This window comes from Gymnoscopelus microlampas (genome assembly GCF_963454915.1).
Source record: "Gymnoscopelus microlampas genome assembly, chromosome: 3".
Classification (NCBI taxonomy): Eukaryota; Metazoa; Chordata; class Actinopteri; order Myctophiformes; family Myctophidae; genus Gymnoscopelus; species Gymnoscopelus microlampas.
Window position 1 is genome coordinate 14,350,682 of NC_139940.1, and position 27,858 is coordinate 14,378,539.

The following is a 27,858-nucleotide window of genomic DNA, read 5'->3' on the forward strand; positions in this document are numbered from 1 at the left end:
GTGATCAGCTCCACCCTTCTGGAGACGTTGCTGTCAGCCTCTGAAACACTGGAGCTGTCTTGAAGATCCACTGAGCCACATGATGGGGAGGGGGGGGAGTTATATCTTTTTATCTGGTTTAGTTTTTTATTCTTAATGGAGGAACAAACTTTGACACGATCTGGCACAAAGCTGCTGTCTTTATAGCTCACTTACTGTGACGAATCGAGGGGTTTATTTGTCACTCACTCATACTACCTGCATGAGTGAGTAAGCAAAGAAAATTTGGTGTGATGTTACTTTATATAATCTTGGAATACAGTTTAATTTCTGCTTTCACCAAGCCTCATTAAATCCATGATATCCTTCTTTACGCAGGTGATGTCTCTAGTAAAGTGCGGTAGATTTAGATGAACAGTGGACAATGACAAAACTACAGATTGTAATCGACCGACTGCAATTTTCTTGCACAAACAAAAAGCAGAGGGGACGTAATCTCTCAGGTTTTGGGAGAAATTCACAGTGTGCAGTTGACTACAGAAGCAATGGCTATATTAAGTGTGTAATACAATATGACAAAACGGGGACAAATTGTATATCAGCCACCAAACGGGGGTATTGAACATACCATGTTTGAGGTGAATCGAAAGTGGCAACAAGTCGCTCTTGCCTTGCCAGGATGATCTGTGCATTCTGTCAATAACTAAGCAAGCATGCTTTGAAGTTCATCAGCTCAGCTTTGCCGGTCAGGTGATTGAGTCCAGGAGAAATGGAGAGAGGAGAGTGTGTTGGCTAAGTGATAATATGATGTGAAGTTTTCCCATCTTCTACAGAAGCAGAATATAATAAACCCTTGTTTCGCTCATTCTCTCTCTCCCTGGCGCCCGCTCCCTTTCTGTTATCTCTACTAGTTGTATTTATTTCTTCCTTCCCTTTAATGAGAGCTGGTCAGGTTTTGAAAATGGATGCGTTGAAGCGGGTTGGTGTGGCTAAATTATTAATATTACTAGTGCAGTACACATTTTCAGAGTATTTGGATGCCAGTCTATGGCAACAGGCATCTATTATTTTAAGATGCATCAACTTGGAGAGCTCAGGGAGCACCGTGTATATAACCATTGCCACCACACATATTCACACACATACACCACCATCACCACATACACGTCGTGCATACACTCATTCCTGAATTGGACACTGGTGGTTTTAGACACAAAAGCGCATAATTACTACTGTGATCCACATTGTTCCTGCAAATGTGTAGTGTGTCGTAATTATATGTGGACGGGTGGGCAGAATAATTGAGGGTGAAAGAAAGCTGGGGGTCCCACATGGCCCTCACACTGGGAAGGGAAGTTCATGTAAGAAAAAATATACATAATGACTGCTGTTCGTTTCTGCTTCACCTCACGCTTTACATGCACACCACATAGAAACAAAACTACTCGCTTTCCTTTTATGGTGTGTGTGTGTGCTTCTTAATTATAATTGCAGCTTATTCTGTAGCTGAGGCTTTTCAAGATGTATGAAGCATTTTGTGCTTTTGCAGTATTAGTCACCCCGCGTCCTCTGCATTTTTCTACCCGATAAGCATTTCACGGTACTCTTAATTGTCTCCCACGCGCACGCTCACACCTCCGCCAGGCCGCACTTCTCCAACTGCCTGCCCTGGAGTTTCCTGATAAGGGCATTAAAACTAATTACCCTCTTTATGTCTATAAGTCTTTCTCTACATAGCCATAGATTCAGTTGTAGCCAGCATTAGCAGGAGTCAACATTAACAGGCCATGGCCTTGTGTCTTTGATCCTCCGCCAGGAGCCCTGCTCTGCCACACAAACGGTTAATGAGGTTCTTTTGTACTCTGTGGCAAGCTTGTTTAACCCTTTAAGACCTGAGGCCGCTTCTAAGAATTTTCTAATTCCTAACAGTTTTTTGAAAAAAAAAATATATATATATTTTTTCACGATTTTTCAAAAAGATCAGATCTACAAGCTCGTAGCGCGGCACTCGGTGCCGTGCTATGAGCTTGTATATCTGATATTTTTGAATAGCAAAAGAAATCTAAAGTGACACAGATGTGTTCCAGGTATTAAAGGTTTAAAACCATTTCAGAATGCCATCAGATGGGTACTACTGGTGCATCCTATTTATCTGCCATTGTATTCTTAAATGAGCCAGCGACGGTCATCATGTTGCTGCAATCGTCATTACAGGAAATGCTAATTGTTCTGGTAACAGGAAATGTGTTGTCCAACTAGGCTTCATAATACAGCTATATACAGTATTGTCAATATATTTTAGCCTCCCCAATTAAACTTAGTTTATTCAATATTGATGAGCATCTTATTTAGACTGTGTAGTTGAAAATCGCTGTTAACAACTAATGTTTTCAACATCACAGCATTGTGCATAATTTATCATCACAACAATATTTAACAAATTCATAGTTATGGGCTTTGTGAATACTTTAATGTCCATCTATAAAGGGCTGTGATCTTGTCTCCAATCCATGCCACTCTGGTCTCTGTGACAAAACATGCAGAAACTTGAATATGTCTGGGACAACATACAGAAGCTGCGTGTCTCTGTAACAACTGTTGTTACAGAGACACGCAGCTTCTGTATGTTGTTACAGAGACACGCAGCTTCTGTATGTTGAACATACAGAAGCTGCGTGTCTCTGTAACAACATGCAGAAGCTGCGTGTCTCTGTACAACATGCAGAAGCTGCGTGTCTCTGTACAACATGCAGAAGCTGCGTGTCTAAGAGCAAATGAACAAAGTCCAATTTTAATTGCCCTGCCAATACAAATCTTTTCTCCTTCACTCTAGGCTGAGTGACGAGGTTCCGTCAGTGAGACAAACGGCTGTGACAGTGCTAACCCAGCTCGTGCTTAAAGATGTGCTGAAGGTCAAGGGTCAGGTCAGCGAGGTGGCCGTGCTGCTCATTGACCCCCACCCTCACATCGCCAGTCTGGCCCTCAATTTCTTCAACGAATTGGCCTCTAAGGTACACACACACTGACCAAAATCTTATCCGTTTCCCCCAATAGTCATACAATACTCAGAATACTATGTGGAGGAGAGAAAATGTGACGTGAATGATTTTTGTATGTATTCGGGTATTCTGACCGCATCCTTCATAGCTTACCTATTTTAGGAATGTGCCTGATTTTCATTCAGAACAAATGGCCAGCTTTGATTAATCAAACTTGCAATACTAGTATTGATTGCAGAACCAAGTTGATACACAATCTAAAGCGATACTGAGCAATCAAGTGGAGGGTACAGCACATTATATTAAGTACTTGTCTCTTAACGGCCTTCAACACTTCCTCAGGATAACGCCATCTACAACCTGCTGCCAGACATCATCAGCCGACTGTCTGATCCAGAGAGAGGCATGAGCACAGAAGACTTCTATACCATCATGAAGTGAGTGTCTGTCTCTCCCATTGAAGGATTTCTCACCCTGAGAAGAACATGTGAGACTTGAGTCAAATAAGCACTTTTGAGAGGAATGCCAAATTAAATCTGGCCCCTGGTTAAAATGAACGTGCTATGATTCAATATACCAATGTTGTCTTTGTTTGAAGTCAACAACAAAAGATTTTGTTTGTGTGCTTTTCAGGCAACTGTTTTCATACATCACCAAAGAGAGGCAGACCGAGTCTCTGGTTGAGAAACTGTGTCAGCGCTTCAGGACTGCAAAGTGAGCACATCTTTCTTCCCCCTGTTTTTACTAATGTTTGGTCTTTCGCTCTTTCCCTTCATTGTCACACAGGTGTCCTTAAAGGGGCTACACCATGAATTAAAAAAATATATATTATATATAAATATTGCCCCCTAATACGTTTTAAACAGGTTGTAAGCCTAAAAAACATCCAGATATTTTTTCTCACAATCTGACTGTCTGTCATTCCAAGCTTTTTCAGCTGCAATACCAAAACGTCCTATTGGGCAGGGGGGAGCTACTGAGCAATTCTGTCTGGCCATCATCAATGCAAAATCAGGGCAAGTGACATCACTTGCCCTGCCATTCTGAAATGGCCTGTTCAGACACGCCCATTCAGGAAATCCATGAAATGAGCATGAATGACTGAATGTTAAAAAAAAATATTTTTTTGGGTACAAGAGACACTGGGGAGCCCAAAAAATACTAAAAACCTTAAAAAAAAATGAAATTCATGGTGTAGCCCCTTTAAGTATTCCTTTTATGCACCTTAGGCAGGTGTTTGTGTCCACAAACTTAGAAACCAGCAGCTCTTGGGCAATATATTGTAATTCTCCACTATGATGATAGATTTTCCTTGTAAATTGCAAGGGAATTTACCATATCTTCTCTCCATGGCTGATCTTACACAATGATAATCGGACATCAGATTTCAGTAAGCAAAGTCATGTATAAAACCCACTTGCCAGAGTCAGACATTGAAGGGTTAGCATGATGCTTATGGATCCTGTGTGGACATTCAAAGTCATACCCCCCCCCCCCCCCTTCTTTCATGACAATCCGCCTTTCCTATTAGCCTTGTAATTCAGTTCCCACTGCTTGGGGTCTTCCGCTTGGCTGTGCGTCACCAAGCCATCCTAGGGCCAGAAAGCGAGTACGTCTCCAAATTACACAATGGCAGCATCAATGACATGAGAAATGGGTGAAAGCCTGGGCTCTTTGTCCTAGTTTTTGAATTACTTTGCCCATTTTTGTATGTTTTCTAATCAGGTTTCCCTTCCGCCCCCAAGTTTTATGAATGGATTGATGGACATCACAGCCTCTGTTATCTGGGACATACATGTAATTCATTCAGGTTTTTCCCTCGAGTCAATTCATTGACTCAAAAAGTTGGAATTTCAGGTTTGGTTAGAGGGGTATAGTAGTAGTTTCTCCCTGTCTCAAGACTTGCGTGCCGTGCACGCTAATTACTTGCATCCATAAGCTTAACGCGCACATGTCCTCTCTTTAGGACTGAGCGGCAGTGGTGTGACGTGGCCGTGTCCCTGTCTCTGCTCTCCATGTGTGAGCGTGGTCTGAAGAGACTGCAGGAGTGCTGGGAGTGTTACAGCGACAAGCTGACAGAGCCTGGGGTCTACCAGCCTCTGCTCTCCATCACCGCCAAGCTCCGCCGCGGAGCCAAACCCCTGCTCAAGGTACCACAACAGACCAGCTCTTCAACTGTAGAAACACAAAAGTCTGCTTTTTATTTAATGTTCACACTGGCCGCCAAATCAGATTTTTTGCCTTTGTAATCTGTTTTTTGCCTTTGGAATCTGTTTTAATTGGTTTAAGTCTTGACATTCAGAGCTCGGCAGGAGGGGGACATCGTGATATCCCACCACTGTGTGTGTGTGTGCGTGTCGTATTGGAAGTCAGAGTGGCTGAGGTTCAGCTCGGCACGAGAGAATTATGTGTAGGCGTAAAAAAGGTCACTTACTCATATGAAGGCAATCCACCAGGTGCCTGCAGAAGACTGTAATCTTCTATCTCTAAATTATATGTGATTGCTGTCGGGCAGAAACATTGTATCGCTATATTTTAACTTTTTATGTTCGTAAATTGCCATATTTTGGCATAATACAGTGTCGCACACAAGTAAAATGGCTGTTCTACAAGCTTCCACAGCATGTTGTGAGCTGCATTTTATAAGTGATTTTTATTTTAAGTGGTTAAGTATGGTTTTATACATAATAGGACAATAAAGTGTTACCAGAGCTTGTCACTAAATGACCACATTGGAACACAGGTTGTTCTCTTTTTTTCTCCCCTGAAAGTAACTGTTTTGGACATCACTTGGACATCACTTCTATCACTTGGACCGCAATTTATATTGTAAAATCTGTCAATATAACTCTGAGAGTGTCCAAATGGAACCAAATGGACCCGTTAGGGTCCCCATAAGGGTCCGTTTGGTGCCGAATCTATCATTTAGCTGGGGACCCCCTGGAACAAGGTTTCTGCCCGACAGTGACGATATATATATATATACACACAGTATAGTATTGTGCATGTGTAGGATGCTTATGATGATCTTGTATTCACCAGGCCCAGGTGGATGAGTTTGAGAAGCGGCTGACAGCCGTCCACACACGGGGGCTGGAGAACGTAGAGAGCCCCGAGATGGACAACGAGGAGGCGGGCGGGTCCGAACAGAAGCCCATCTTTCAAACACCACAATCCACCAGAGGCCGGGGAAAGCCTAAGAGAGGTCAGCGTCCCTTTGTATTGAATCCTATGATCCAACAAATTAAACTATTCATTAATTATGTCAACTGAAGGAAGCTTTGTGTGACAAAGGACTGTACAGTTTTAATTGATTTAATGTGTCTCCTCACATCCATACATGCTTTGTATTTCTTGTCTATTTTTAAAGTGCATCTGTATTCACATTAAGGCGGTTTATGTTTCTCAACATAACTCATATCTTAAGTTCTTAAGTTACATGATGTAATTCTACTCAAACCTTGAATGTAATTCAGCAAATGTTGCCTCGATTTTAGAATCTAAATCGAGGCAACATTTGCTGAATCTAAATTTTAGATGATTCAGTAAAGCCTATAGATAAGCTGCCTGCTGGCTGAATCGGTTTGATACTCAAATGTTGCTTTTCCATACATAGTCCTGGCTTACCATGCCGCTACTCTGCTTTACTCAATTTACTGAACTCCCTCATACCACTCCCCCTGTAGGTGATCTTCATAATGGCAACGCCCGTGAAAGCTGCCATAAAATTATTCATTTCAAAAAAAAAAAATTCAGCAATAAAAAAAAAAATATAGCTGTAAAATATATATATCACCATTGTTCATAAATTAAAAAAGAAACGCATTTTGAATTTTCTAAAGAATTTTCAAAGCATTCGATAAATAAAAACATAGTGAAAATAGCTAATCAGATGTACAAGCTCACAATGTCACATCATGACATGATACCTATATTTACCCGTTGGAATGTGGGTGTTTCGCGTCGTTTCACGTTTCCCATCGCAATGATGGGAAACGTGACGTTTCCCATCATCCGCTATTTATTTAGCAGGAGGCTAATGCTGATATAGGGTACATTTGATTACTCTGAGATTATCCTTACTATATTAAACGACAAACGCAATGCATCTCTACCAATTTCTAACATGCCAGCAATTACACAGAGGAGACATCCTCACAAAGAGAAAATACAAATTTAAAACCATAATGGGTGGCTCTAACAACGGTATTTACGACTCCCAAGTTTGTCTGACCAACCAATAGGCAGTGTTTAAACATAACCATTTTGGTATCGCCTCAGCTCGCTTGGAACTTGGACATGACAGTTTGTGAACAAGTACATGCACTAATGGAGAGACGTGGGGAGCAGTGACAATTCAATGGGAAAGCACCAAAAATGAGAAACACTTCTAACATGAACTAACTAGTACAGTAATCCCAATGGTGCATATGGGTACTAATCATTTGGCGCAGGAGGAGGGAAAAGGCACAATGTGTCCAGAAATTTCCGACAGAAGTGCTCATTTGAATTTGAAAGAAGTCTGTGGTTGTGTGCTCACATGTGCCCTACGTTAATAGGCTCCCAAGCACAAAGGACTTGATTTTCAAACAGGCAGACTATTTGGCTTTAAAGGATTTTGTCATGCCATGAAACATTGATCTGACACCGTCTGATTTACCCACTGTCACACAGGTCAGTCGAAGTCTTCGGTCTCCCATCGTAGCGATGAGGTCTTTGTCACTCCAAGACGGACCCGCAAGTCCAAGAAGCAAGCTATAACTTTCAGCAGTGACGAAGAGGAGGAGGATGAAGAAGGTGAGTGCACACATTTTAGTTGTGGGCGATACATGATGGTGATTGTATGCTGAACAAATCAAAATGTTGTTGTAATGCCCCTTTAAATGACCTACTCTATTTTCTCATGTTTGCCATCAGATGCCGTTATGACGGAAAGCGAGACCCCCAAAGTGACCACACCGATAGCTCGCACATCACGACGAGCTCGTCTCAGAAACTGAGCTACACTTTTCATTTTCGTTTTTTTTTGTCATTCCAATTCTTTCTTTGTCACCTTTTTTCTTTATTTCACGTGTCCGTCTCTGTTCTGACTTTTGTCTGTTCGATGTAGTATCTGACTTATTGTATTTGTCTTTTTCTAGCATTTAACATTTTTTAACATTTTGTCACTTAATAAAAAATATTTTGAGCTGAATAGAAAATATTTTGATCTGAGACTGTGTGAATTCTTTCAATAATCTGTAGTTGCAAAACAAATGAAATGATGCACCATTTACTGCATTTGGTCACAAGTCTAGCCATGTTTTTGTTTAGCCCGTTTCAGTCTTGGCGGTCTGGATAAGAAGAAGCCACAGTGCTGCTGGCAGTGTGTGTGTGTGGGGGGGGGGGGGGGTCTTATTGGTCATTTCAGCTAGATTTACACCTTCATTAGCGGAGAACTCAAAGTCCGCTAGTATGTGTTTGGACAGCTGTGGTGTGCACCTTCTGGCCGCAGCAACAGCTTGCCCCGACACTATTACTGCCCCGATTCACTCTTCCCATCTTCCTTGCCACTCTTAACCCCCTCCCTCCTTCCCTGCCTGTTCTGTCACATTGAATGTCAGTCTTTAACCAATCTCATGTAAAATGCCTTCTCTTTCCTGTTCCCTGCTGCTGAACATGGCAGCGTGTTATTTCTTGTCAGCCCTGACATGTTCGCTGTCCTCCATCCTCTTGTAATCAGTCTCTTTTTGAGTCTCTCCCTCAGTTATTCATCCGCCTACTTTTCTCCTACAATGCTCCTCTCACTCTCTTTGCTGACATCACATGCATTTATGCTCACCCTCCTTGCGCGTACCCTAGTTGCTAATCTCCCTGCTCTCGCCCACACACTCCTCTCCCAAAAGACGAAAGGAGAGCACTCTGCGTTTGATTATGTAAAGGCACTTGCTGACTATGAACCTAATTGCACATGACGCTTATCACCAATCCGATGTTATCCTAGTAGGACAATTGTGCACTGAGTCACGGTATCTAGTGCAGGTCCTAAGCTGCAAGTCATGCTAGAAGCGTGGCCATGACTATTTAATGCTGTTTTTTTTCCTGTTAGATGAATAACAAACCTAACGACCTCCGCCTCCAGATCCACACAGACCTTTAACTTGCGTCTTCCTTTTTCCTGTGCCTCCATGGCCATCTCTGTCTCAAAACGAATACAGACTTAATTCACCGACACTGTCCTTGCTTTAATTGGATATATCTGCTGTCGGGCAGAAACCAGCCATGTCCAAAATATTAACTTTTCTGGAAACGCTGCCTCATCAAACTTTGTATGGTGACTTTATACATTGTTAGATACTTGAATGTGTCCTTATATTATCATCGCTTTACCCAAATACAGCTTAAGTGGAGGTTGTTGACCAATACATTTTTTCAGTCTGACTAAATGATGGAATAAATGACTCCGTAAAGTTGGAGTTAGGTGGTTTGAACAGAGGATCCAATGGAATTAGAAGGTTTAGTCTTTAAGGGCTTTTTAATTGGTTCAATATTTGTAAAACGCACAGGCGTAAAGGGTGTTCAATAGCACTGATTAATGGAAAAATGGAGATGGCTGGTTTCTGTCTGACAGCGACGAAATGTGTGTTTATGTGTCTGTAAATTACACCAATATTCGTTCCCCCAGTAACTAAACTTAATAAAATACACCTTGACTAAACCTATTTTGCGGTATGTTTAGTTTGTATTTCTTAGTCTTTTCCTCTTTCTGAGACTGCACTATTTATAATTTTGCAATCTTAAATCTGTTTATTTTTCTTTTGTCTCAGTAATATAGGAAGACCTGAATCTGTGCCATGATGTGTGACGCACAATTTGGGGATTACATGTTTGTGTCTATTTCTGAATAAAGTGCTTGGGTCATGTGTTGGCTCGTGTGTAACCCTGCTAGAGCTGTGGCACTCTGGCTTCAGGGGGTCCAGGGAGCAGATGGCTCTGACAGACTGTAACTTACCCAGCAGAGAAGGGAGGTCAATGCGCCCTGGGAAGAGACCAGAGACAAATGAGATGGAGGCTAATGCGAATGAGAAGTTGGTGTGTTTTGAGCACAGTGCCGGGAAATGGAGAGGTTCAGACACAGCTGTGAACATTTGTATGGGAAGCAAAACTGAGTAGTTTATCATATTGACCAACATGAATAACATGAATAAAACTGAAATGTCATTATGTATTAAGTGGTGTAAAACAAAGCATTACACATCACTCTACTTTAACTTGAAACTGTTATTAAGAAATCTGATTTAGTTAAAGACAATATTGAGGCACAGTGAATTGTGCATGAATGTATACTTTACTTTCAATGCCTGAATAACATGCCTGTTATTCAGGCATTGAAACAAGCTTGCCCCCAGGTTAAATGTATAAAAGAATGGGTTCCCACATTGGTAATGTTAATTGTAATATGAGCACAGTGGAATTAAACATTGTAATCTTTATCAGTGACCATTTGAGGAGGCTTGTGCTTCATTTCCAAAAAACCTAAAGCTTAACTTCTACAGGAGAGGATCTGCTAATTAAGATCACTGTCATGAATGAGAAGTTCTAGATGAGTTGTCAGGTAGAATTTAGTGCAACTATGCGTCTCTGAGTGTACCTGAAGAATAAGTACAGGGCAGGGTTGGAGTCAAAAAAATGACATGAGACTGTCCCTGTCCTCCCCTATATTCCCAATTGCCAACGTTGGTTAACCACTTAAGCCCTCTAGACAAATTGGATCTGAGTTGGGTCTGTACTTGTACTTGGACCGCTTATCCCTTCTGCACCAAATCTCTTTCCCAAAAGTAGCAGATCTACAAGCTCACAATGCGGCATGTTGTAGTAGATAGGCTATTTTTGTTCCCCCCCAGAATATGGATGCTTGGGACAGGTTCCTGGTTAATACAATTATATTCCAAAACCTTTAGAGTTCTAAGCCTATTTGTAAAATGTCCTGATGATATCGGGGAGTAAATATTGAAAGTGCATTGTAGATTATTCCACATGTCTGGACCATAAAAACTAAATGCAGTCTTTCAGAGTTCTGAGTTGACCCGAGGAACATGTAATGAAATTCAGTCCTGAGAGAGGGTTTGATAGGCTCTTACACAGGTCTAATAGTGAAGTCATCTAAATTGGTCATTTGTTTAGGAGCACTTTGTAAACAAACACATATGTACCAGTGTTGATCTTGTCTCACAGGGAGAGAGGGCCATAGAGGGCACAATGATGATGTACTGTATATGTCGACGCACAATTAGAACCGTTCTAAAATGATAAATCATGGCAATAAATTGGTTATTTGTGCAGGTGACTCATAGTGTTTGGGGGGGGGGGGGTCTTTCAGCAGCTAATGCCTTCATAACATTGCTCTCGGGCAGAAACATTGTATCTCTATAGCTGGCAAGGATTCAACCTTTTTTTCCGTAAATTAACTGCTTCATCATACAAGAGTGTCGCACAAAAGTAGTGAAAATAGCATTATTTACAAGCTTACAATGTGAGGTGTGTGTGAGTCACTATTTTAAAATGTTTTTAAAATGATAAAAAACAAAGATCTGTTTTGGACATACAAGGTTATCACCCGACAGCAACAATAATATGATGACTACCTAAATTAATTTAGAGCGGTGCAGCACAGGACTGGACTGACCCTTTCCAGCTAGCAGTCATTTTGCCCTTTGAATTTAGTAAGAAGTGCTCTTCAGTGGCATGAACCATGGATCACGATCAAACTACATTGCATTTTAGCAGTGGCGGAAGAAGTACTACGATTTGTTTTGCCTAAGTAAAACGAGCAATACCACAATGTACAAATGCTGTTACAAGTAAATGTCCTATATAAAAAATTGTACTGGAGTAAAAGCATAATTAAAAAAAGAAGTTTAAAAAATATGGCAATATTTTGAAAATAGATGTACAAGCTCACAACGCATTGTGATGTGGAGTGTTGTGAGCTTGTGGATTGGCTATTGTCAAGTATAAAGTAAGGCATAATAGGTTAATGTATGATTTCTAATCTAAATCTACAAAGTATAGATTTAGAGAAACAAAGTTTTCAAATACTTAATTCCTCAAAATCATAAGTAAAGTACTTGAGTACTTAACGTTACTTTCCACCACTGGGTATAAGCGAGCAGACCGAGCAGTAGTGTAGTGAGCCTGGGATGTCATTTTATTGTATTTGATGTCAATGGGACCACCAGGCCTCCTTGCCAGCTCCCTGGATGCAGGGAAATGCACCGGCTCTTCAGCATTCCTGTAGTCACCCTGGGAAATGACAGTCACTCCACTCCCTTCAAACGCCATGACATCATTCCCATGACAAGGGGTGGTATAGTGGTTGGGGGCTGATCTCTGGCACTGCATGGAAAAGCCCCCCCCCCGCCCCTGCAACACCCGCACCCTGGCCTGATACCCCAACATTCAACCTCTGCCAAGTGAACAAAGAGACCAAATTCATCCTTTGGTTTTCCATCAGTGTGACAGACAGAGATAGAGAGAGAGAGAGAGAGAGAGAGGAGGAGAGTGGGAGGGGTCTGGTGAGAGACATCGTGATGCTGCTCTCAGCAGGTGCGAACAAGTAAGAGGTAACTGAGGGAGGAAGAGGGACTGTGATGGAGAGGAGCCTCTAAGAGCAAGCACACACACACACAGAGAGAGAGAGACTTGACGGGAAAGACGTATCACACAGGGGAAGGTGAGTGTTTTATTCCTTTTCAAAGAATTATGCACTTTTATGATGAGCTAAATAGTTTTGTACAGTGTAGTATGGCATTTTATAACCAAAAATAGAAGAATATATAACAAGCCGTCACATTTTTCAGCATTTTCGGTGTAATAAGTGGAATCGCATAATAATGTGACAGTAAAATCAATGTATGTACGTTAATAACTTTGGAATCAATATCCCTTTCATTCACCTTCATAACTGTACCCATGCAGTTTAGTTTCATGAGTTTTATAGAAAGTCCATTGCCTAGTTTATTATGGCATTTTCCATATCCGTATCAAAAACTTGATACTGACAGACTGATATGGCTGACGGATCTGCCACCAACTTCAATGCAAAATTTAGATTCTGCAAAAACTCGGGATACAATTTATGCTGAGCTCATTATGGCTACATTCCAACCAGTGTCATTACACAGAATAGAATATCAAATGTAAACTTCTAGAATTAAAGGACAGCGTTCGGGATGTATACCACTTAATTTCTATCAATGTCCCAAGTGCTGTGTGCTTTCATACTCATAATTGTTTCTGGCTGGTGTATCTGTGTGGTGCCAGTGTTGTGTGAAGTCGTGCCCAGGCTTTGTGACCCCCTCTAGTGACTCGTGGCTGTCCTCTGCGCTGCCATGCTGTGCCCTGTGCTGCTTTGTGCCATTCTGCTCCTGCTGGCACCGCTGGAGAACACAGAGGCGCGCGCTCTGCACCCGTCCCCTGATGCTGTGCAGGTACGTACGACGAGCTATGTAGAAGAGACCAGTCGTTCTTAAAACTTTTTGTGCCAAGGACCCCACCCCCATCTGAAAATGTTTTGTCCCATGGACCCCCAGAAGAGAAGATTTATGTTAAAAGAAAATCCTCCAAACATTTACGATACATCTGCTAGTACATCTGCAATTTTTTTAACAGCCAACATATTAAGTAGTTAAAATGTTTGAGATGCTATATTAACTACTTTAGCTGGAGACCCCCTGGAAACCCCCCAAGGACCCCTGGGGGTCCCCGGACCCCACTTTGAGAACCACGAGAAGTGAATCTTTGGAAAAACGCATCCCATCATCCCCTACGTTTAACCTCATGAACCCTATATCTTCCCTATTCTTGTGCAAATATTCAGCCAAAATAGCAGAACTACAAGCTTTCAACGTGGTGTGTTGTGAGCTTATAGATCTATTTAAGGCTAAGTGATTTGGTGTTGAGGGGAAAAAAGGAGGGGTTCTAGTATAGACCCCTGGGGGACTCCAGTGAAGTATATAGGCTTTAAGTGGTTATCAATCCCACTGCTCCAAATTCAAAAAGTTCCCAATCTAAATAACTAGGTGTGAAATCTTTATTGTTAAAAGACTGAAAAAGGAATAAGCAAATTGGAGAATGGACAGGTGGATCAACCCTCTGTGTACATGATACATAATCTCAAGACCTGTGTTGCATGTCTACACCACCCACTCCACCCCGTCCCCAACCCCCTCACTGTGCCATCTAATCAAGTAGAAATGTCTTCAAATAGTCTGCTAGACCTCCCCCCCACTTCCATCTAATCAGGTAGAAATGTCTTCAAATGGTATGAGCGAGGAATCAAAAAGAGCAGAATGGAGGAAGGATGCGGGAGAGACTGAGGATGAGAGAGGAGGAGTAATGAAATGTATCATTGATTGAATTAGAATGAAGCTCCCAATGAGATTGTTCTGTATGTATGGCTGTATGTTTCTGTGTGTGTGTGTGTGTGTGTGTGTGTGTATGTGTGGTTGTGTTTATGTTTGCTTGACTGTGTCTCTGTATGTGTGGCTGTGTGTTTATGTTTGTTTGACTGTTTCTGTGTGTGTGTGTGTGTGTGTGTGTGTGTGTGTGTGTGTGTGTGTGTGTGTGTGTGTGTGTGTGTGTGTGTGTGTGTGTGTGTGTGTGTGTGTGTGTGTGTGTGTGTGCGTGCGATTGTGTTTCTGTATGTTTGACTGTGTGTTTCTGTATGTTTTATTGTGTTTCTGTATGTTTTATTGTGTGTGTGTGTGTGTGTGTGTGTGTGTGTGTGTGTGTGTGTGTGTGTGTGTGTGTGTGTGTGTGTGTGTGTGTGTGTGTGTTTCTGTATCTTTTATTGTGTTTCTGTATATGTGAGTGTGTGTTTCTGTATGTTTTATTCTGTTTCGGTATGTGTGAGGGTGTGTTTCTGTATGTTTTATTGTGTTTCGGTATGTGTGTGTGTGTGTGTGTGTGTGTGTGTGTGTGTGTGTGTGTGTGTGTGTTTCTGTATGTTTCTGTATGTTTTATTGTGTTTCGGTATGTGTGTGTGTGTGTGTGTGTGTGTGTGTGTGTGTGTGTGTGTGTGTGTGTGTGTGTGTGTGTGTGTGTGTGTGTGTTTCTGTATGTTTCTGTATGTTTTATTCTGTTTCGGTATGTGTGAGGGTGTGTTTCTGTATGTTTTATTGTGTTTCGGTATGTGTGTGTGTGTGTGTGTGTGTGTGTGTGTGTGTGTGTGTGTGTGTGTGTGTGTGTGTGTGTGTGTGTGTGTGTGTGTGTGTGTGTGTGTGTGTGTGTGTGTGTGTGTGTGTGTGTGTGTGTGTGTGTGTGTGTGTTTCTGTATGTTTTATTGTGTTTCGGTAAGTGTGAGTGTGCCTGTGTGTTTCTATAAATGTGCGGTATGTGTGGTTGTGTTTCTGTGTGTCTACATGTATGTGTGGTTGTGTTTATGTATGTGTGTCTATGGTTTTCCACTCTGTAGTTCATGGGGCAGTTCCTGGACCGCTATAATGACCTTCTGACCCTGGATGACCTGGAGAACATGCTGAGCAGCAGCAACCAATCAGAGGAACCTCCGTCCACGTTCTCAACGGGGGTTGTCAAGGCAGCAGAGTACCCCAAATGGGCCGACGTGCCCACACAGTCCGAGACCCCCTGGCTCCGCCTGCTGAAGGGGGCCCTGGCCAATCAGAAGCGGGCGGAACCGGAGAGGTCACGGAGGGGGTGGAACCGAGGATGCTTCGGGCTGAAACTGGACCGGATCGGCTCCATGAGCGGACTAGGCTGTTAGTGGACAGAGAAGCAAGAGGAAGGAGGACAAAAAAGCGAAGACTGCAGTGCCATCCTTCATAGGATATATGACAAGGAAATACAGATTCACTCATACTCATACGTACAAGCACTATTAAGCACTTCTAAGAACCTGTAGTATGGCGCATCCTTGCAGTATCGCTTACGTGGATTCATCTAGCGTAGTCAGCATAGATAAAACACTTTATGCTATAGGTGTTCAAAGGGACAGAGTTATGCCCCTACCCCCACCACCTCCATCTAAGTATCAACGCAGAATCTTAAGAACGTGGGAGCTATGTTTACAACAAATTGTTATCACACTTGACCATCCATTAGAGTTGATTTTCATGGTACATTTGCACTTTATGTATTTCAGACTTTGTCTAGAACAGTGTTTAGGTGAATAAATGTTAACTGTGTATAGGCCAGGAGTAGTTTGTAACTGTATGTGTAATGTATTTTGAGTGCTTGAATATGACATCTGTAATTCTAGTTTTTGTTTCTCTTCAATGTTGTTTTATATATACTTTATATATAGATATACATATTCATACTTTGCATGAATAAATGCATTTGGCATTTGTGTTTAGTCTGGTTTACCTCATGTAGCAATTTAGGGGCCCGTACATGCATAGAAATATTAGTGATGTCATGAATTTGATTCCATTGCCATTGCTTTCTCTGCACTCTCTTTTCTGCCTAACTAGACGGTATTGTTCATTACAATAGAAATGGCTTCATTCTTAAATAATAGGAACTCAGTTTGTTACAGCTGAGACTTTTCACCCATGTTCCGATTGTTATTAAATCTATTGACTGCTGGAGGAGGTTAAGGTATGTCTGATTTTTTGACAAATAATAATCAAATCAAGTCCCTACCTCTCCTTTCAAAACGGGTTTCTCTGAGGGCTGATTATGGACAAATGGGATACCTGGGAGTAAATGTTTTACATTCTTCAGCCCCTCACCCAATATTTACAAACAATACCAAAGCAAAGCATATGGAAGTATGGATTCAAACATGTTATAGTTACTGTAGGTGTCATGTTCTGTTGGTTGTACAGGGAAGAACCACTCAGTCAGTTTGAGCAACACAGGGACTGCATCAACATCAATGACAAGAATGAGCATTACTGCATTAGAGCATTACCGGTGAACAGGAAATAAAGAGAGGATAATGTAAATTAAGAGCTATACAAGGTGAGATGGATCAGTGTCCTCTCATGCTATTAGCAGAAATCTTGGGTTGCAGAGAGGATGTTGTTTTATTCTTGTTACATTTTTCACTAAGTACCCTCATTCACATTTACCCCAAACCCAAGTCTGTGTGAGGCCTGACATCTAATGGTGAAAAGCAGGGTACTGCACTGTCCATCTGCTACAGGCTGGTTTTGGTGGCAGGTCACTATCACTATGGGGTGACATCACCTGGCACCAAATCCAGCCGATAGCAGATGGCCATTGCAGGTTTGAGGTTTAGTTACTTTTTAAGTAGGCATTGATGTAGTTTAACCGACCAAATAAAAAACATACACTTCCCAAAGTCCAGTACAATGGGTGCCGGATCAAAGTCTGAAGAAGAGCCTGCAGTTGCTCGAATCATCACTGCATTTAATAAAATCCTCTCAATGGGAGCTACTTGGTGTGTGGATTATTCTGCTCTGAACTATGCACACTAGATGTCAGTGTAAGCCTATGTATCATTGCTGTTGAGTCCTCATATAACCGCTACAAGTACTGTCTAGACTTTGTACTGGACGTTTTAAAGATTCATGTAACAAGCAGCACAAATCTAGTTATAAACCCAACAAATCAACAATGCTGAATCATATGGTATTGTTCATGAACTTGGGTGCACTTTCAGAGATAAGACTCGCCTTCAGATTGAGCACATTTTGCTGCAATAGTTACAAGATTTTCACAAACACATTGTACTGTTGGATACGTAAATTCACACCAGTCTTTCACAATTGCCCTTACACTGAACTACAGGAAACAAAAATGCAATCTTTTCTAATCAATGACAAATATTTGATTCAATGCCCTATCTCTTTTTCCATATGGAGTAAGTAGAAGGAGTTGGATTAGTTTCAGCATGTTCACATGACCTAGGAACACAGCATGTACAGAATGAATTTCAGCCAGAGTTAAAGTCAGGTCATGTACAGTACTGAAGTACTGCTGGCCAAAGTGTTCATCACCAGACAGTCAGCCTGCCTGAGTCTAATCTTAGCCTGACCTTTTCGTCCCCTCGGTGACCTTAAACTGCAGGGCACAAGGCCAAGACTGGTATGTTTAGCTATGTTCAGGGTATCCACAGAGCAGACCCCCTCTGATAAATATTTGTGCAGAGAGCATGCTTAGCAAGCATGCTGAATGCATCTGTTGCATGTTATGCTTTGTTGAAACAGTACCCATCGCTGTATGTCATCTGCATTAAGACATGCTGGACAGTAGCCAAGTACTAGATACTTTTACTTTTACTCCACTACATCTCAGTGGCTAATATAATACTTTTACTCGACTACAATTATTTATAAACTTGAGTTACTAGTTACTTTGCAGATTTTGATTATTATTACAAAACATACATTAACTACTTCAGCCCTATGCACTTAGGCTATTTGAAAATAGCAGATCTATAAGCTCACAACCCGTCACATCGCAACGCGTTGTTTCACAAGTTCATATTGAACTTGTGAAATGGGACATTCTACGTAATGAGTACTTTTACTTTTGGTACATAAAGTATATTTTAATGCCAATACTTTTGTACCTTTACTCAAGTCAATTTTGAATACCAGACTTTCACTTGTAACTGAATATTTCTACATTGTGGTATTGGTGCTTTTACTTACCGTGAGTAAGACATTTGAGTACTTCTTCCATCACTTCGGATGGCAACAGTTGTTTGACTGTAGCTCAGCGCATAATGGGATGTGAATTTGTCTTGAGCTGTTGGTGACAAGATGCCATGCTGTGGAATAATGTTTTAATAATTGAGAGGTGGGACCTGCAGCGGCTGTCCCAGGGATGTAACTTGGGAGATACTTCCAATATGGTTCATTATGAATAGCTCTCTGGTTTAAACTGATACCCTCATTAACCAAACCCAGCATGCTGTGTCATAATCTGAAACAAAATGCAGAGGTCCAGTCTTTATCACATTCTATGTGAGTCAAATAATTAATATTTTTTGGGCTGCCCAATATTTTTAGACTTGACTTTGCCTTTACCAGTTATTTCCTTAATGGGCACATTTCTGGTATGCATTAGATTTAAATAAGTAATTCTGCATTATGGCATAACCCACCAAACACTATCACTCTCTTTTTATACTTTACAATATAGTTTTAAAATATAATTATTAAAGACCTGGCCAAGAGCGGTGTATTAAGACATTTCATAAGTCAACAAATTAGACAACAATGTCAACAATGTACAATATTCTGAGAAAGAGAGATGGAGTGGGGGGAAGAGGCGGGGGGTAGTGACAACAGGGATCAAAGCAGTTAAGAAGAGAGAGAGACGGCAGCTAAGTTAGTAAGGGTCATGGTCTTTGGACAAAATGTCAGCGTCCTCAGCACCGCGATTTGATCCGTCTCTCTGTGACTGTCTATATAGTGAGAAGGTCATTTAGGGACCCCATGTGTTACCCCAGATCCCCCCATGACTTACATGTCTGTGTCCTCATCTCGACCTTACACTTAAGGTCAGAAAATGCTGGGAAGCATCAACACATTCAAGTAAATGTGGGTGAAATTGCTGTGCATGTGAGAGCCGGCCATTGTGCAGAGGCCGGGTGCAGTACAGTACAGTAAATGTTTAGAGTGTGCACAGAGCTCTGTGAGGAACAGTGTTATGATGACTGTCTGTGTCTCGTTGCAATAGAAGTCACAGTGAAGTCAATGTGAATACTCCCGGATAATATTAATCCCATTCATTGTCAGCTGAAGGAAATGCTTGCAAACTTTGGACTCATAAAAAGACATAACTGTATGAATCAGAGGACAGGGCCAAAGAGATGTATTGGGCCTAATTTGTTCTCGAATGAACTTCTAGTGTGTGTGTGTGTGTGTGTGTGTGTGTGTGTGTGTGTGTGTGTGTGTGTGTGTGTGTGTGTGTGTGTGTGTGTGTGTGTGTGTGTGTGTGTGCGTGCGTGCGTGTTTGTGTGTTACTGTTGGCTCTGGCGACCTTGACATTCAAAGGGGGCGGGGTCATGGGGGGCGTGGCATCACCTTGGTCAATGATAAAACACTCTGAACCTCGTTGATCGTTCCACTCACACCCGGAGTCGCAAGACAGACTGCAGTATCTCACAAACGGTAATTCATTCATTAGTTTCTTATAGATGGCTTGCACCCTGGTGATATGGCTGTTAGGTGAAACGGGGATGTTTTAGAAGAATCTGGGAAGCATTTCAATGCGATATCACTATCAAATTTTAAAGTCTAATTCAAACTCTTAATTCGAAGTAGCAGAAGTAGCTAGCTTGTGATTTACTGTCAGGTGACTTGTTGGAAAGACAAAATATACCCTTGTACAACTTTTCCTAATATAGGCCTAATTGCTGCTATTTGCTACTACAGTAGTAATCAAATTTAATTTGAAAGCCATTTGATTTGATTATTGCAACTGCTGATCGATGGCTTTTTAATTGCCTAGACTCTCCTTTTTGTAGCCAAGCTACTCTGTTCTTAACCATCAACTAAAACATGTAACAATTAAAACAATTTGTACTCTTAAATGGTGCTTAATATTTTCGTAATAATTGATTTCCCTCAACTTCACACCCCTCCTTCTCGTCTTATGCCATTTATTTTCTTTTTCAGAGGACTAGACCAACCCAGGCAACATGAAAGTCGGTGTCAATGGGTAAGAGCATTTCTGACTTCAAATGAATGTCCACACCACATCTCCTCTGGGCTGCATTGTGGTGTTTGGATCAATATCGCACCTGTTGAAATCATCCACAGAAGGATGTGTACACTGGCCTTGCTGCCAGGGCTACTTAAACCTCTAGCTAGTTGTATCATGGGTTAATGTTTGCTGGCTTTTAGGCATGATTTATTTATACACCGTGTTGGTATGCAGCAATGGCTCCCTAGTCTAGATAATGGCTTAGCTCAGACATTTTCTGGCCATGAGTCTCCACTCCTCTAGTGCTTAAAAGTGCTTTATCTTTAGTAAACCTTTTGATGAAGGGTTTGAGGCCCTCTGCTCACTGTGTCAAACTGCAGTTCTCCTGCTTTCTGATTTCTGGACATTATGTCAGATCTGAATTAAGTAATACTGCAGTTCTCCTGCCTTCTGATTTCTGGACATTATGTCAGATCTGAATTAAGTAATACTTCAATCTGTCTTAAGTTGTTTTGCACGAGGGTACATGTATACACAAACCCAGGGACAGTCACCTAGCTGACTGTTAAACTTGTTTTTCTTGCTGATCTTTGAACTTTGGGCCCCCCAGCTGATAGTCCTGTGGACAGTTATTTTGACATGTTACTTCATGGGGGCATTGTTTTTCTACTCTTCTTACAAGTGGAAGCAGGTCTGTGTATGTTGGCACTGAACATAACTTTACAATACACATGATATCCCCCTGATTGTCTGAACAGCTTTATTGCACACATGACCCTGAGTGTCTGACTATTATTGAGGTAATAGGATCCTTGTACTCTCTTATCTCTCTGCCCACCTGCCCCAATTCCTTGTCCCCTTCCTCTGTCCTCCTATGAGGACACTGTATCTCTTAACAGGGGCTTTGGCTCACAGTTAAATAGTAACTCTCGCCAAACTGATCAAACAGTTGGCTGTCGTCACAGGCAGGATTAGCACATTAGATGTTCATGCAGACTTTAGCCCCACAGAGATGTGCTTGTTCCCTCTGAAACCCCTCCCTCCTGTGCCACTCCCCCTGGACCCTGCCCCTTCTTTGCATGTGCTTTCAGGTCACCTTGGGAGTTTTGTGTTTCTTGTATAAAGAAAGACATTAGACTTTACAGAAGAGTAAAGGGCGGTCCACTTTCAGTTAACGAAGTTTAATCTTTCAATTCTATGTCTGTAATGCGTCTTAATTTAATAGTAAAATCAGATGTGTGTGTGCTACTCTGGCATTCTCGGCATCTGGGGAAAACGTATTTGACAGCAGAAATTAGAGCATTTATTAGCATGAAATGCTAAGAGTAACATGAGAAACAAAACATGGCTGAATGCACTTGACAGAAGTTAAACTTCTGTCAAGCGCTTCGGTGTGTTTTCATTGTGCCGCACTACCCTCTAGTGGGAAGAATAAGGAACAACATGATGATTATGTTGCCTTTTCCCCACACACAGATTCGGCCGTATCGGTCGTCTGGTAACCCGCGCTGGTTTCCAGACCAAGAAGTTGGAGATTGTGGCCATTAATGACCCCTTCATCGACCTGGAATACATGGTGAGTCAACCAGCATTACTGTGGTAATAGTTGAAATTTACGTTTACAATTGACAAAGAATAATAGTTCTACCTGAAAGGTATTTCAGAAGACTTCTACAGCCCTCTTCCACAATGACTTGAGATGTGTACTTTATTGCAAAATGAGTTCTGTTCATGTCTTTTAGATGGTTGTGTAAGACTTGCGATAAGATGGAGGAACACTGTTAGACCATGTGGCATGTCTGCGATACCTGACTTTATTATCTTTTACACAATGACTGTGAATGTGTCTCTGGTAACCATAACACAGAAGCCTGCATGACACTAAAATAAAGAGCTGAGAGATCATGAGCCTACAGTATGTCAGCATGACTGTAGCCTCGATCTCCATTATTTTTTTTAGTTTAACATGACTGTTAATCAACATTAGCCTCAAACAATCCTGATCTATATTTAACAGGTGAATGTAGTTTTTAGATTTCTTCAGCCTCTATTGGAAATTTGAGACTGTTCTTCACATTCATTTTACAACAGAATTTTATATGCAAAGAAGATATTCACACATCCACTTAATTCAGATGCAGGTGCGCTGGACAGTGACAAATGAAGCAATCATGAACAAAAGTCCAGCACTCTGCTCTTGCTCGGCAGCATCAGTTTTATTCAAATTTACTTGACGTTTCGGTCCCTCTGGACCTTCATCAAGAGTGTCTTCAAAAATGATAACCACATACTGTATACATGTGTCTTTCTCTCCCTCAGGTCTACATGTTCAAATATGACTCTACCCATGGCCGTTACCCTGGTGAGGTCTCCATGGACGGTGACAAACTGGTCATCGATGGACACAAAATCACAGTCTTCCACGAGTATGTTCACCCGCCTTGCTTTTATTGAACATGCTTTTAATGTAGATTACTTGGTAGTTGCGCTACTTTTCATCACTACTCAAACGGTGGCATGCTGCTACTGCACCAAGGTTGCTATTAATTCAGTTTGTATTTTCATTCTGCACATACCATGTCAAGTATGTTTATTCAGTGAAGTTGCGATCTGGCTCTAAATCCTGCCTTCTGCTTGTTCTTCAGGAGGGACCCTGCCAACATCAAATGGGGTGATGCTGGTGCCGTGTATGTGGTTGAGTCCACTGGTGTGTTCACCACCATCGAGAAGGCCTCTGTAAGTGCTTACTACTCTCGTTTGTTTTCATTAGCCATGCCATGCGTTGCACTTGACCTGTGTATAAGACCAGACTTGGGGAGAACAAAATGAACCATTTATTGGAGTATTGCTAATCTCCTGCTGATGGTTCTCCATCTTTTCCTCATCCTCCAGACTCACTTGAAGGGTGGTGCCAAGCGTGTCGTCATCTCTGCTCCCAGTGCTGATGCCCCCATGTTCGTCATGGGTGTCAACCACGAGAAGTATGACAACTCCCTCCTGGTGGTCAGGTGAGAGGAATGAAAGAAAACACACAGAGGAAAACCACATTTCACACATTTCTTATTTTAAATGTTTCAATAAAATGCGACTTGATATCAGTGTTCTGTAATTTGTACATTTCTGTGACACCAGCTTTGTGTTCATTCTTGTATATATGTACAGTATAACCAAAACCCAACAGTTTTAGGAAAAGCAAGTAATATAATTGTGCAAATACAACCCTTATATAAAACAGCTTTTTGTGAGATTGTTTATTAAGGATCCCCAGACTACTCTGTTGTGGAGACTATTCTTCCTGGTGTCCAGGCAAAAAAAAATGATGTAAAGCTAAACGGGTTATGTCAGGATAGGTGTGTGGGTATAGTAGCATTGTGTCTAAAAGAGTTGTAGCCCAGATGGCTGCTTGTCAGCCCATGTATTGTTAAATAGGCCTGTGGCTCTGTTTTGCTACAACAGGGGGCTAATGGTCAGAGATGCCTACCAACCAAATGGTCTGCACCTCTGCTGCACCTCTGAATAAGGGCATCAGCTACAATGTAACATTTGTATGTTTCTTTGTCCATAGCAACGCTTCCTGCACAACCAACTGCCTGGCACCCCTCGCCAAGGTCATCAATGACAACTTCACCATCATTGAGGGTCTGATGGTAAGGCTTGAAATATGCACACATCGTACACATGCCACCTAAGAGGCAGTAAGCAGAGTCAAAACCAAATGGACACACGGCATTACAAAGCAGACGTGTCCCAATGTGAACCATGAATCTCTACTTCTTACATTGTGGTTCACAGCAAAAGAGCATTGAGTGTCTGTTCAGCCTCTTGGTGCATAGTCTGTTTACGGTTATGTGGCCCTGTAGGTAGCAAAGATATTCCACTGTACTCGGCCAGGTCATGTCACAACTCTAATGTAATGAAGGGCTACTCTGGTGGCTTAAGCCTAATTGATATTTTTGCACAGAATAACCAAGTTTCAATTGTATGACCGACATGTCACACTTGCAAGCATAAATTAGGCTTCAGCCAGTCACTCATACAGACTCGTCTCTCTTCCTCATTTCAGAGCACAGTCCATGCCACTACTGCCACCCAGAAGACCGTTGATGGTCCCTCTGGTAAGCTGTGGAGGGATGGCCGTGGTGCATCCCAGAACATCATCCCCGCCTCCACCGGCGCCGCCAAGGCTGTGGGCAAGGTCATCCCTGAGCTTAATGGGTCAGTACCAAATGAAATTGCCAGTAATGTCTTGAAATGCCTAGCATTACACTACACATTGCTAACTGTAGATTATAATATTCATATCTTGTGAAATGACTTGTAGTATGAAATTAAAGCATACTGTGGGATTACTTTCAATTATGAAATAAATAATGGAAATGTTTTTGGTGGAACCCTTTGGTGTAGTTTCAGATTACACATTTTTGCAAAGACATTTAACAAACATATATACCGTGCATACTGTATGGTAGGCCAATAGCTAACAAGAGTGTCTCATCTCCACATTTTCCAGCAAGCTGACCGGCATGGCCTTCCGTGTCCCCACCCCCAACGTCTCTGTGGTTGACCTGACTGTCCGTCTTGAGAAGCCTGTAAGTTGCAGTACCATGACACACGCTAACATTCTAAGAGTTATAGATGCTGGCAAAATTCATTAGCATTTTGACATTTCAACGTTCCCATGTTTTTCAAGGATATATTGATGGTACATTTGTTGTTTCTAGCCAGAGGGCTGTACAATGAATTCCATATTTTGCACGTCTAATGTCAGCACTAAATGACTGAATCAATATGACTTTTTTCGGTAGGCCAAATATGAGGATATCAAGAAGGTGGTGAAGGCCGCTGCTGAGGGACCTATGAAGGGATTTTTGGCATACACCGACCACCAGGTACATTCTTGACCCACACCTTGCAACAAGTCCTTGTTGGTGCTTCTGTCTGCTTTACTAAAGCATTACACTCAACGACCGGTTTTATTATGTGATGACTTATTTTGGCGCTGTGGCCCTCATCCATGACTATGGCTGATATTTCTATCCTTAACAGACTTGAGTCTAAGCATTGTAAAATGTTAACATACTGACTGATGCTGCTAAAATGACCAAATCCTGTGTTGACGAGTACAGACTTAAATGTTTGCGTAACTCTTCCTTCTCATTCCAGGTGGTGTCCACAGACTTCAACGGTGACTCTCACTCCTCTATCTTTGATGCCGGCGCTGGCATTGCCCTCAACGAGCACTTTGTCAAGTTGGTCTCATGGTATGACCCTCGCAAACAAAATCATGAATTTTACACTTATTCTCAATTTCTTGGATGCATTTCCTGAAATTCTATCCTCATTCCCCAAGCTCGAGTGCAATAATATAATGATAATTTCTCAACGAGCATAATGATAACCACACACCAAGTCAGTCAATCGCTACAACATGTCACAAACAATGTTTAATAACCCTAAAGTGTTCTGTCTCTATATTCAAATTGCCAAAAATGACGACTGGTTATCTTGCTCGCTTGGCGACACAGAACGTAATCAACCTTTTTCTACCCACACTGTATGTTATACTATTTTTGTGCCGCCAGAGGGAGAGGGTACTGTAGACTTGACATGGCTGGTACATTTCCAAGCTGTCCAGAGTAGACAGAAATGGTACCGTCCTTTAGTGAAGACTGATGTATGGAGACGAGCTTTAGAAACCGAATTAGGCTGATGGCAGACTGACAGAGAAACGCTTGACTTCTTGCAATGTTTTAATTGTCTTTTCTTTGCTCCTCTCAGGTATGACAATGAGTGGGGCTACAGCAACCGCGTCTGTGACCTGATTGCCCACATGGCCTCCAAGGAGTAAAATAACTGGCTAATGAACAACCACTGTACTACATGACGTCACCTACATTCTCCTGATCCTGGAGTTATATACACGTACAATGAAGAAGTTGTATTCTCTATAACTCTGCCCGATTCCACTGCCCGATAGTTGACCCCCCATTACATGCCTGTAGAAGGTCCCACAGATCACAAACAAAACCTGGCTTTAAATTGATGACCAATATATTTTTTGTATTATAAGAGTCCCTGTTCTGTTCTTGTGTGAGATGGAAGGAAGGTGTGAAGGTCTGTTCTGTCTGTAGTGCTGAAAGTGCTGCATTCAGGAATGGAATAAAGTCCTGTTTGTGAGAGATACATGTCCTCAGTTGTCTCTTCTTTTGGGAGGTGTGGGTTTATAGTGGTGGTTCTCAAACTTTTGCGACTCAAACTTTTGCGACTCAAATTGATGCGCACCCTCATCTGAAAATAGGTGTGTCAGGGAGCCCCAGGAAAAAAATAATTACGGGGCCAGGCTTCCAGCATGGACCCGTTTTGTTATTGAGATTATTCCGTTTCTTCTGCCACTTTTGGCAGTTCTGGCTGAACCGTGCAGTCGCTTTTTATGAAACTCGGCCATATGATAGATGGTCATGAAAAACGATCAAGAAATAATTCTCACAATCTTTCGTCAAAAGGTGGCGCTATAGCACTCGATTGAAAAATGCCAACTTTGAACAGGTACAACTCATGCCCTGTTTGACCTACAGCCATGAAACTTCGATGCACACATGAGTCTCCTCATGCTGAACAACTTTCACACTCTGACTTTTGACCTCTGACCTTTAGATCTCCCACCATTTTGAATTATATGAAAAACAGTTAAAACCTATCTCCTCCTGGGATTTTTGAGTAATCTGCACGAAACTTTTTACACATGAACTTTGGACCTATGCCAAAAAACGTTTGCAAAATATTTTCCATAAGTGAAAAAATGAAGCTTTAATGAGCCAATGAATATTGCAGTTTTATGACAATTATTCATCTGCCCCTAACACATACATGCAGACTTACCATTCTTTGAAACTTTGCAGAAATGTAAAGGGCCATTCCAAATATCACTGAAACCAATCTTACTCCAATTGGTCAAACGGGGGCGCTATAGCATTTTTTTGAAAATTGAAACTTTAAACAGGCAAAAGTCATGCCTCGTTTGGCCGACAGCCATTAGACCTGCTTACACATGTGCCTTGACTAATGAGGAACACATCTATCACGTTGACCAGTAAGCACCGCCCTTAGATTGTCCGCAATCTTGAGCAGTTTGAAAAACACTTAAACCCAGGATTTTTCAGCTATTTGCGTGAAACTGTATGATCAGTGTGATCTCTTTTTTCAGAGGTTTGTCTGTTGGTCCAATAGCGTCCCGCTTAAGTGTATGTCTCACAAC

At 41.7% G+C, this 27,858-nt stretch overlaps 3 protein-coding genes across 4 annotated transcripts in view; all 3 read left to right on the plus strand.

Moving 5' to 3' along the window:
* The window catches only part of ncapd2 (non-SMC condensin I complex, subunit D2), a 33,234-nt gene extending 25,055 nt beyond the window's left edge, over positions 1-8,179 (plus strand). For both annotated transcript variants that reach the window (XM_084051888.1, XM_084051889.1), the window contains exons 26-32: positions 2,813-2,990; positions 3,321-3,415; positions 3,612-3,692; positions 4,945-5,128; positions 6,021-6,183; positions 7,653-7,775; positions 7,896-8,179. In XM_084051888.1, coding sequence (XP_083908014.1) covers positions 2,813-2,990; positions 3,321-3,415; positions 3,612-3,692; positions 4,945-5,128; positions 6,021-6,183; positions 7,653-7,775; positions 7,896-7,978 — 907 coding nt within the window. In that variant the 3' untranslated portion in view covers positions 7,979-8,179. The remainder of the gene's footprint in view (positions 1-2,812; positions 2,991-3,320; positions 3,416-3,611; positions 3,693-4,944; positions 5,129-6,020; positions 6,184-7,652; positions 7,776-7,895) is intronic.
* A 5,169-nt stretch (positions 8,180-13,348) lies between these two features.
* Positions 13,349-15,741, plus strand: nppcl (natriuretic peptide C-like; the record flags this gene model as incomplete). Its single annotated transcript, XM_084052159.1, has 2 exons — positions 13,349-13,447; positions 15,433-15,741. The coding sequence occupies 2 exons, from the start codon at positions 13,349-13,351 to the stop codon at positions 15,739-15,741; spliced, it is 408 nt and encodes a 135-aa protein (XP_083908285.1).
* Positions 15,742-19,994: 4,253 nt separating this feature from the next.
* gapdh (glyceraldehyde-3-phosphate dehydrogenase) lies at positions 19,995-26,786 on the plus strand. The gene is made up of 12 exons (XM_084053335.1): positions 19,995-20,068; positions 20,576-20,618; positions 22,080-22,179; positions 22,923-23,029; positions 23,249-23,339; positions 23,496-23,611; positions 24,169-24,250; positions 24,667-24,818; positions 25,114-25,192; positions 25,409-25,492; positions 25,767-25,864; positions 26,382-26,786. The coding sequence occupies exons 2-12, from the start codon at positions 20,599-20,601 to the stop codon at positions 26,449-26,451; spliced, it is 999 nt and encodes a 332-aa protein (XP_083909461.1). The 5' UTR covers positions 19,995-20,068; positions 20,576-20,598; the 3' UTR covers positions 26,452-26,786.
* Positions 26,787-27,858: the final 1,072 nt, after the last annotated feature.

Coding starts and splice junctions, on each gene's coding strand:
- gapdh (XM_084053335.1), top strand. CDS start 20,599: ATGAAAGTCGGTGTCAATGG. Junction 22,180..22,922: donor TCATCGACCTGGAATACATG/GTGAGTCAACCA, acceptor TCTCTCCCTCAG/GTCTACATGTTCAAATATGA. Junction 23,340..23,495: donor CCACCATCGAGAAGGCCTCT/GTAAGTGCTTAC, acceptor CTCATCCTCCAG/ACTCACTTGAAGGGTGGTGC.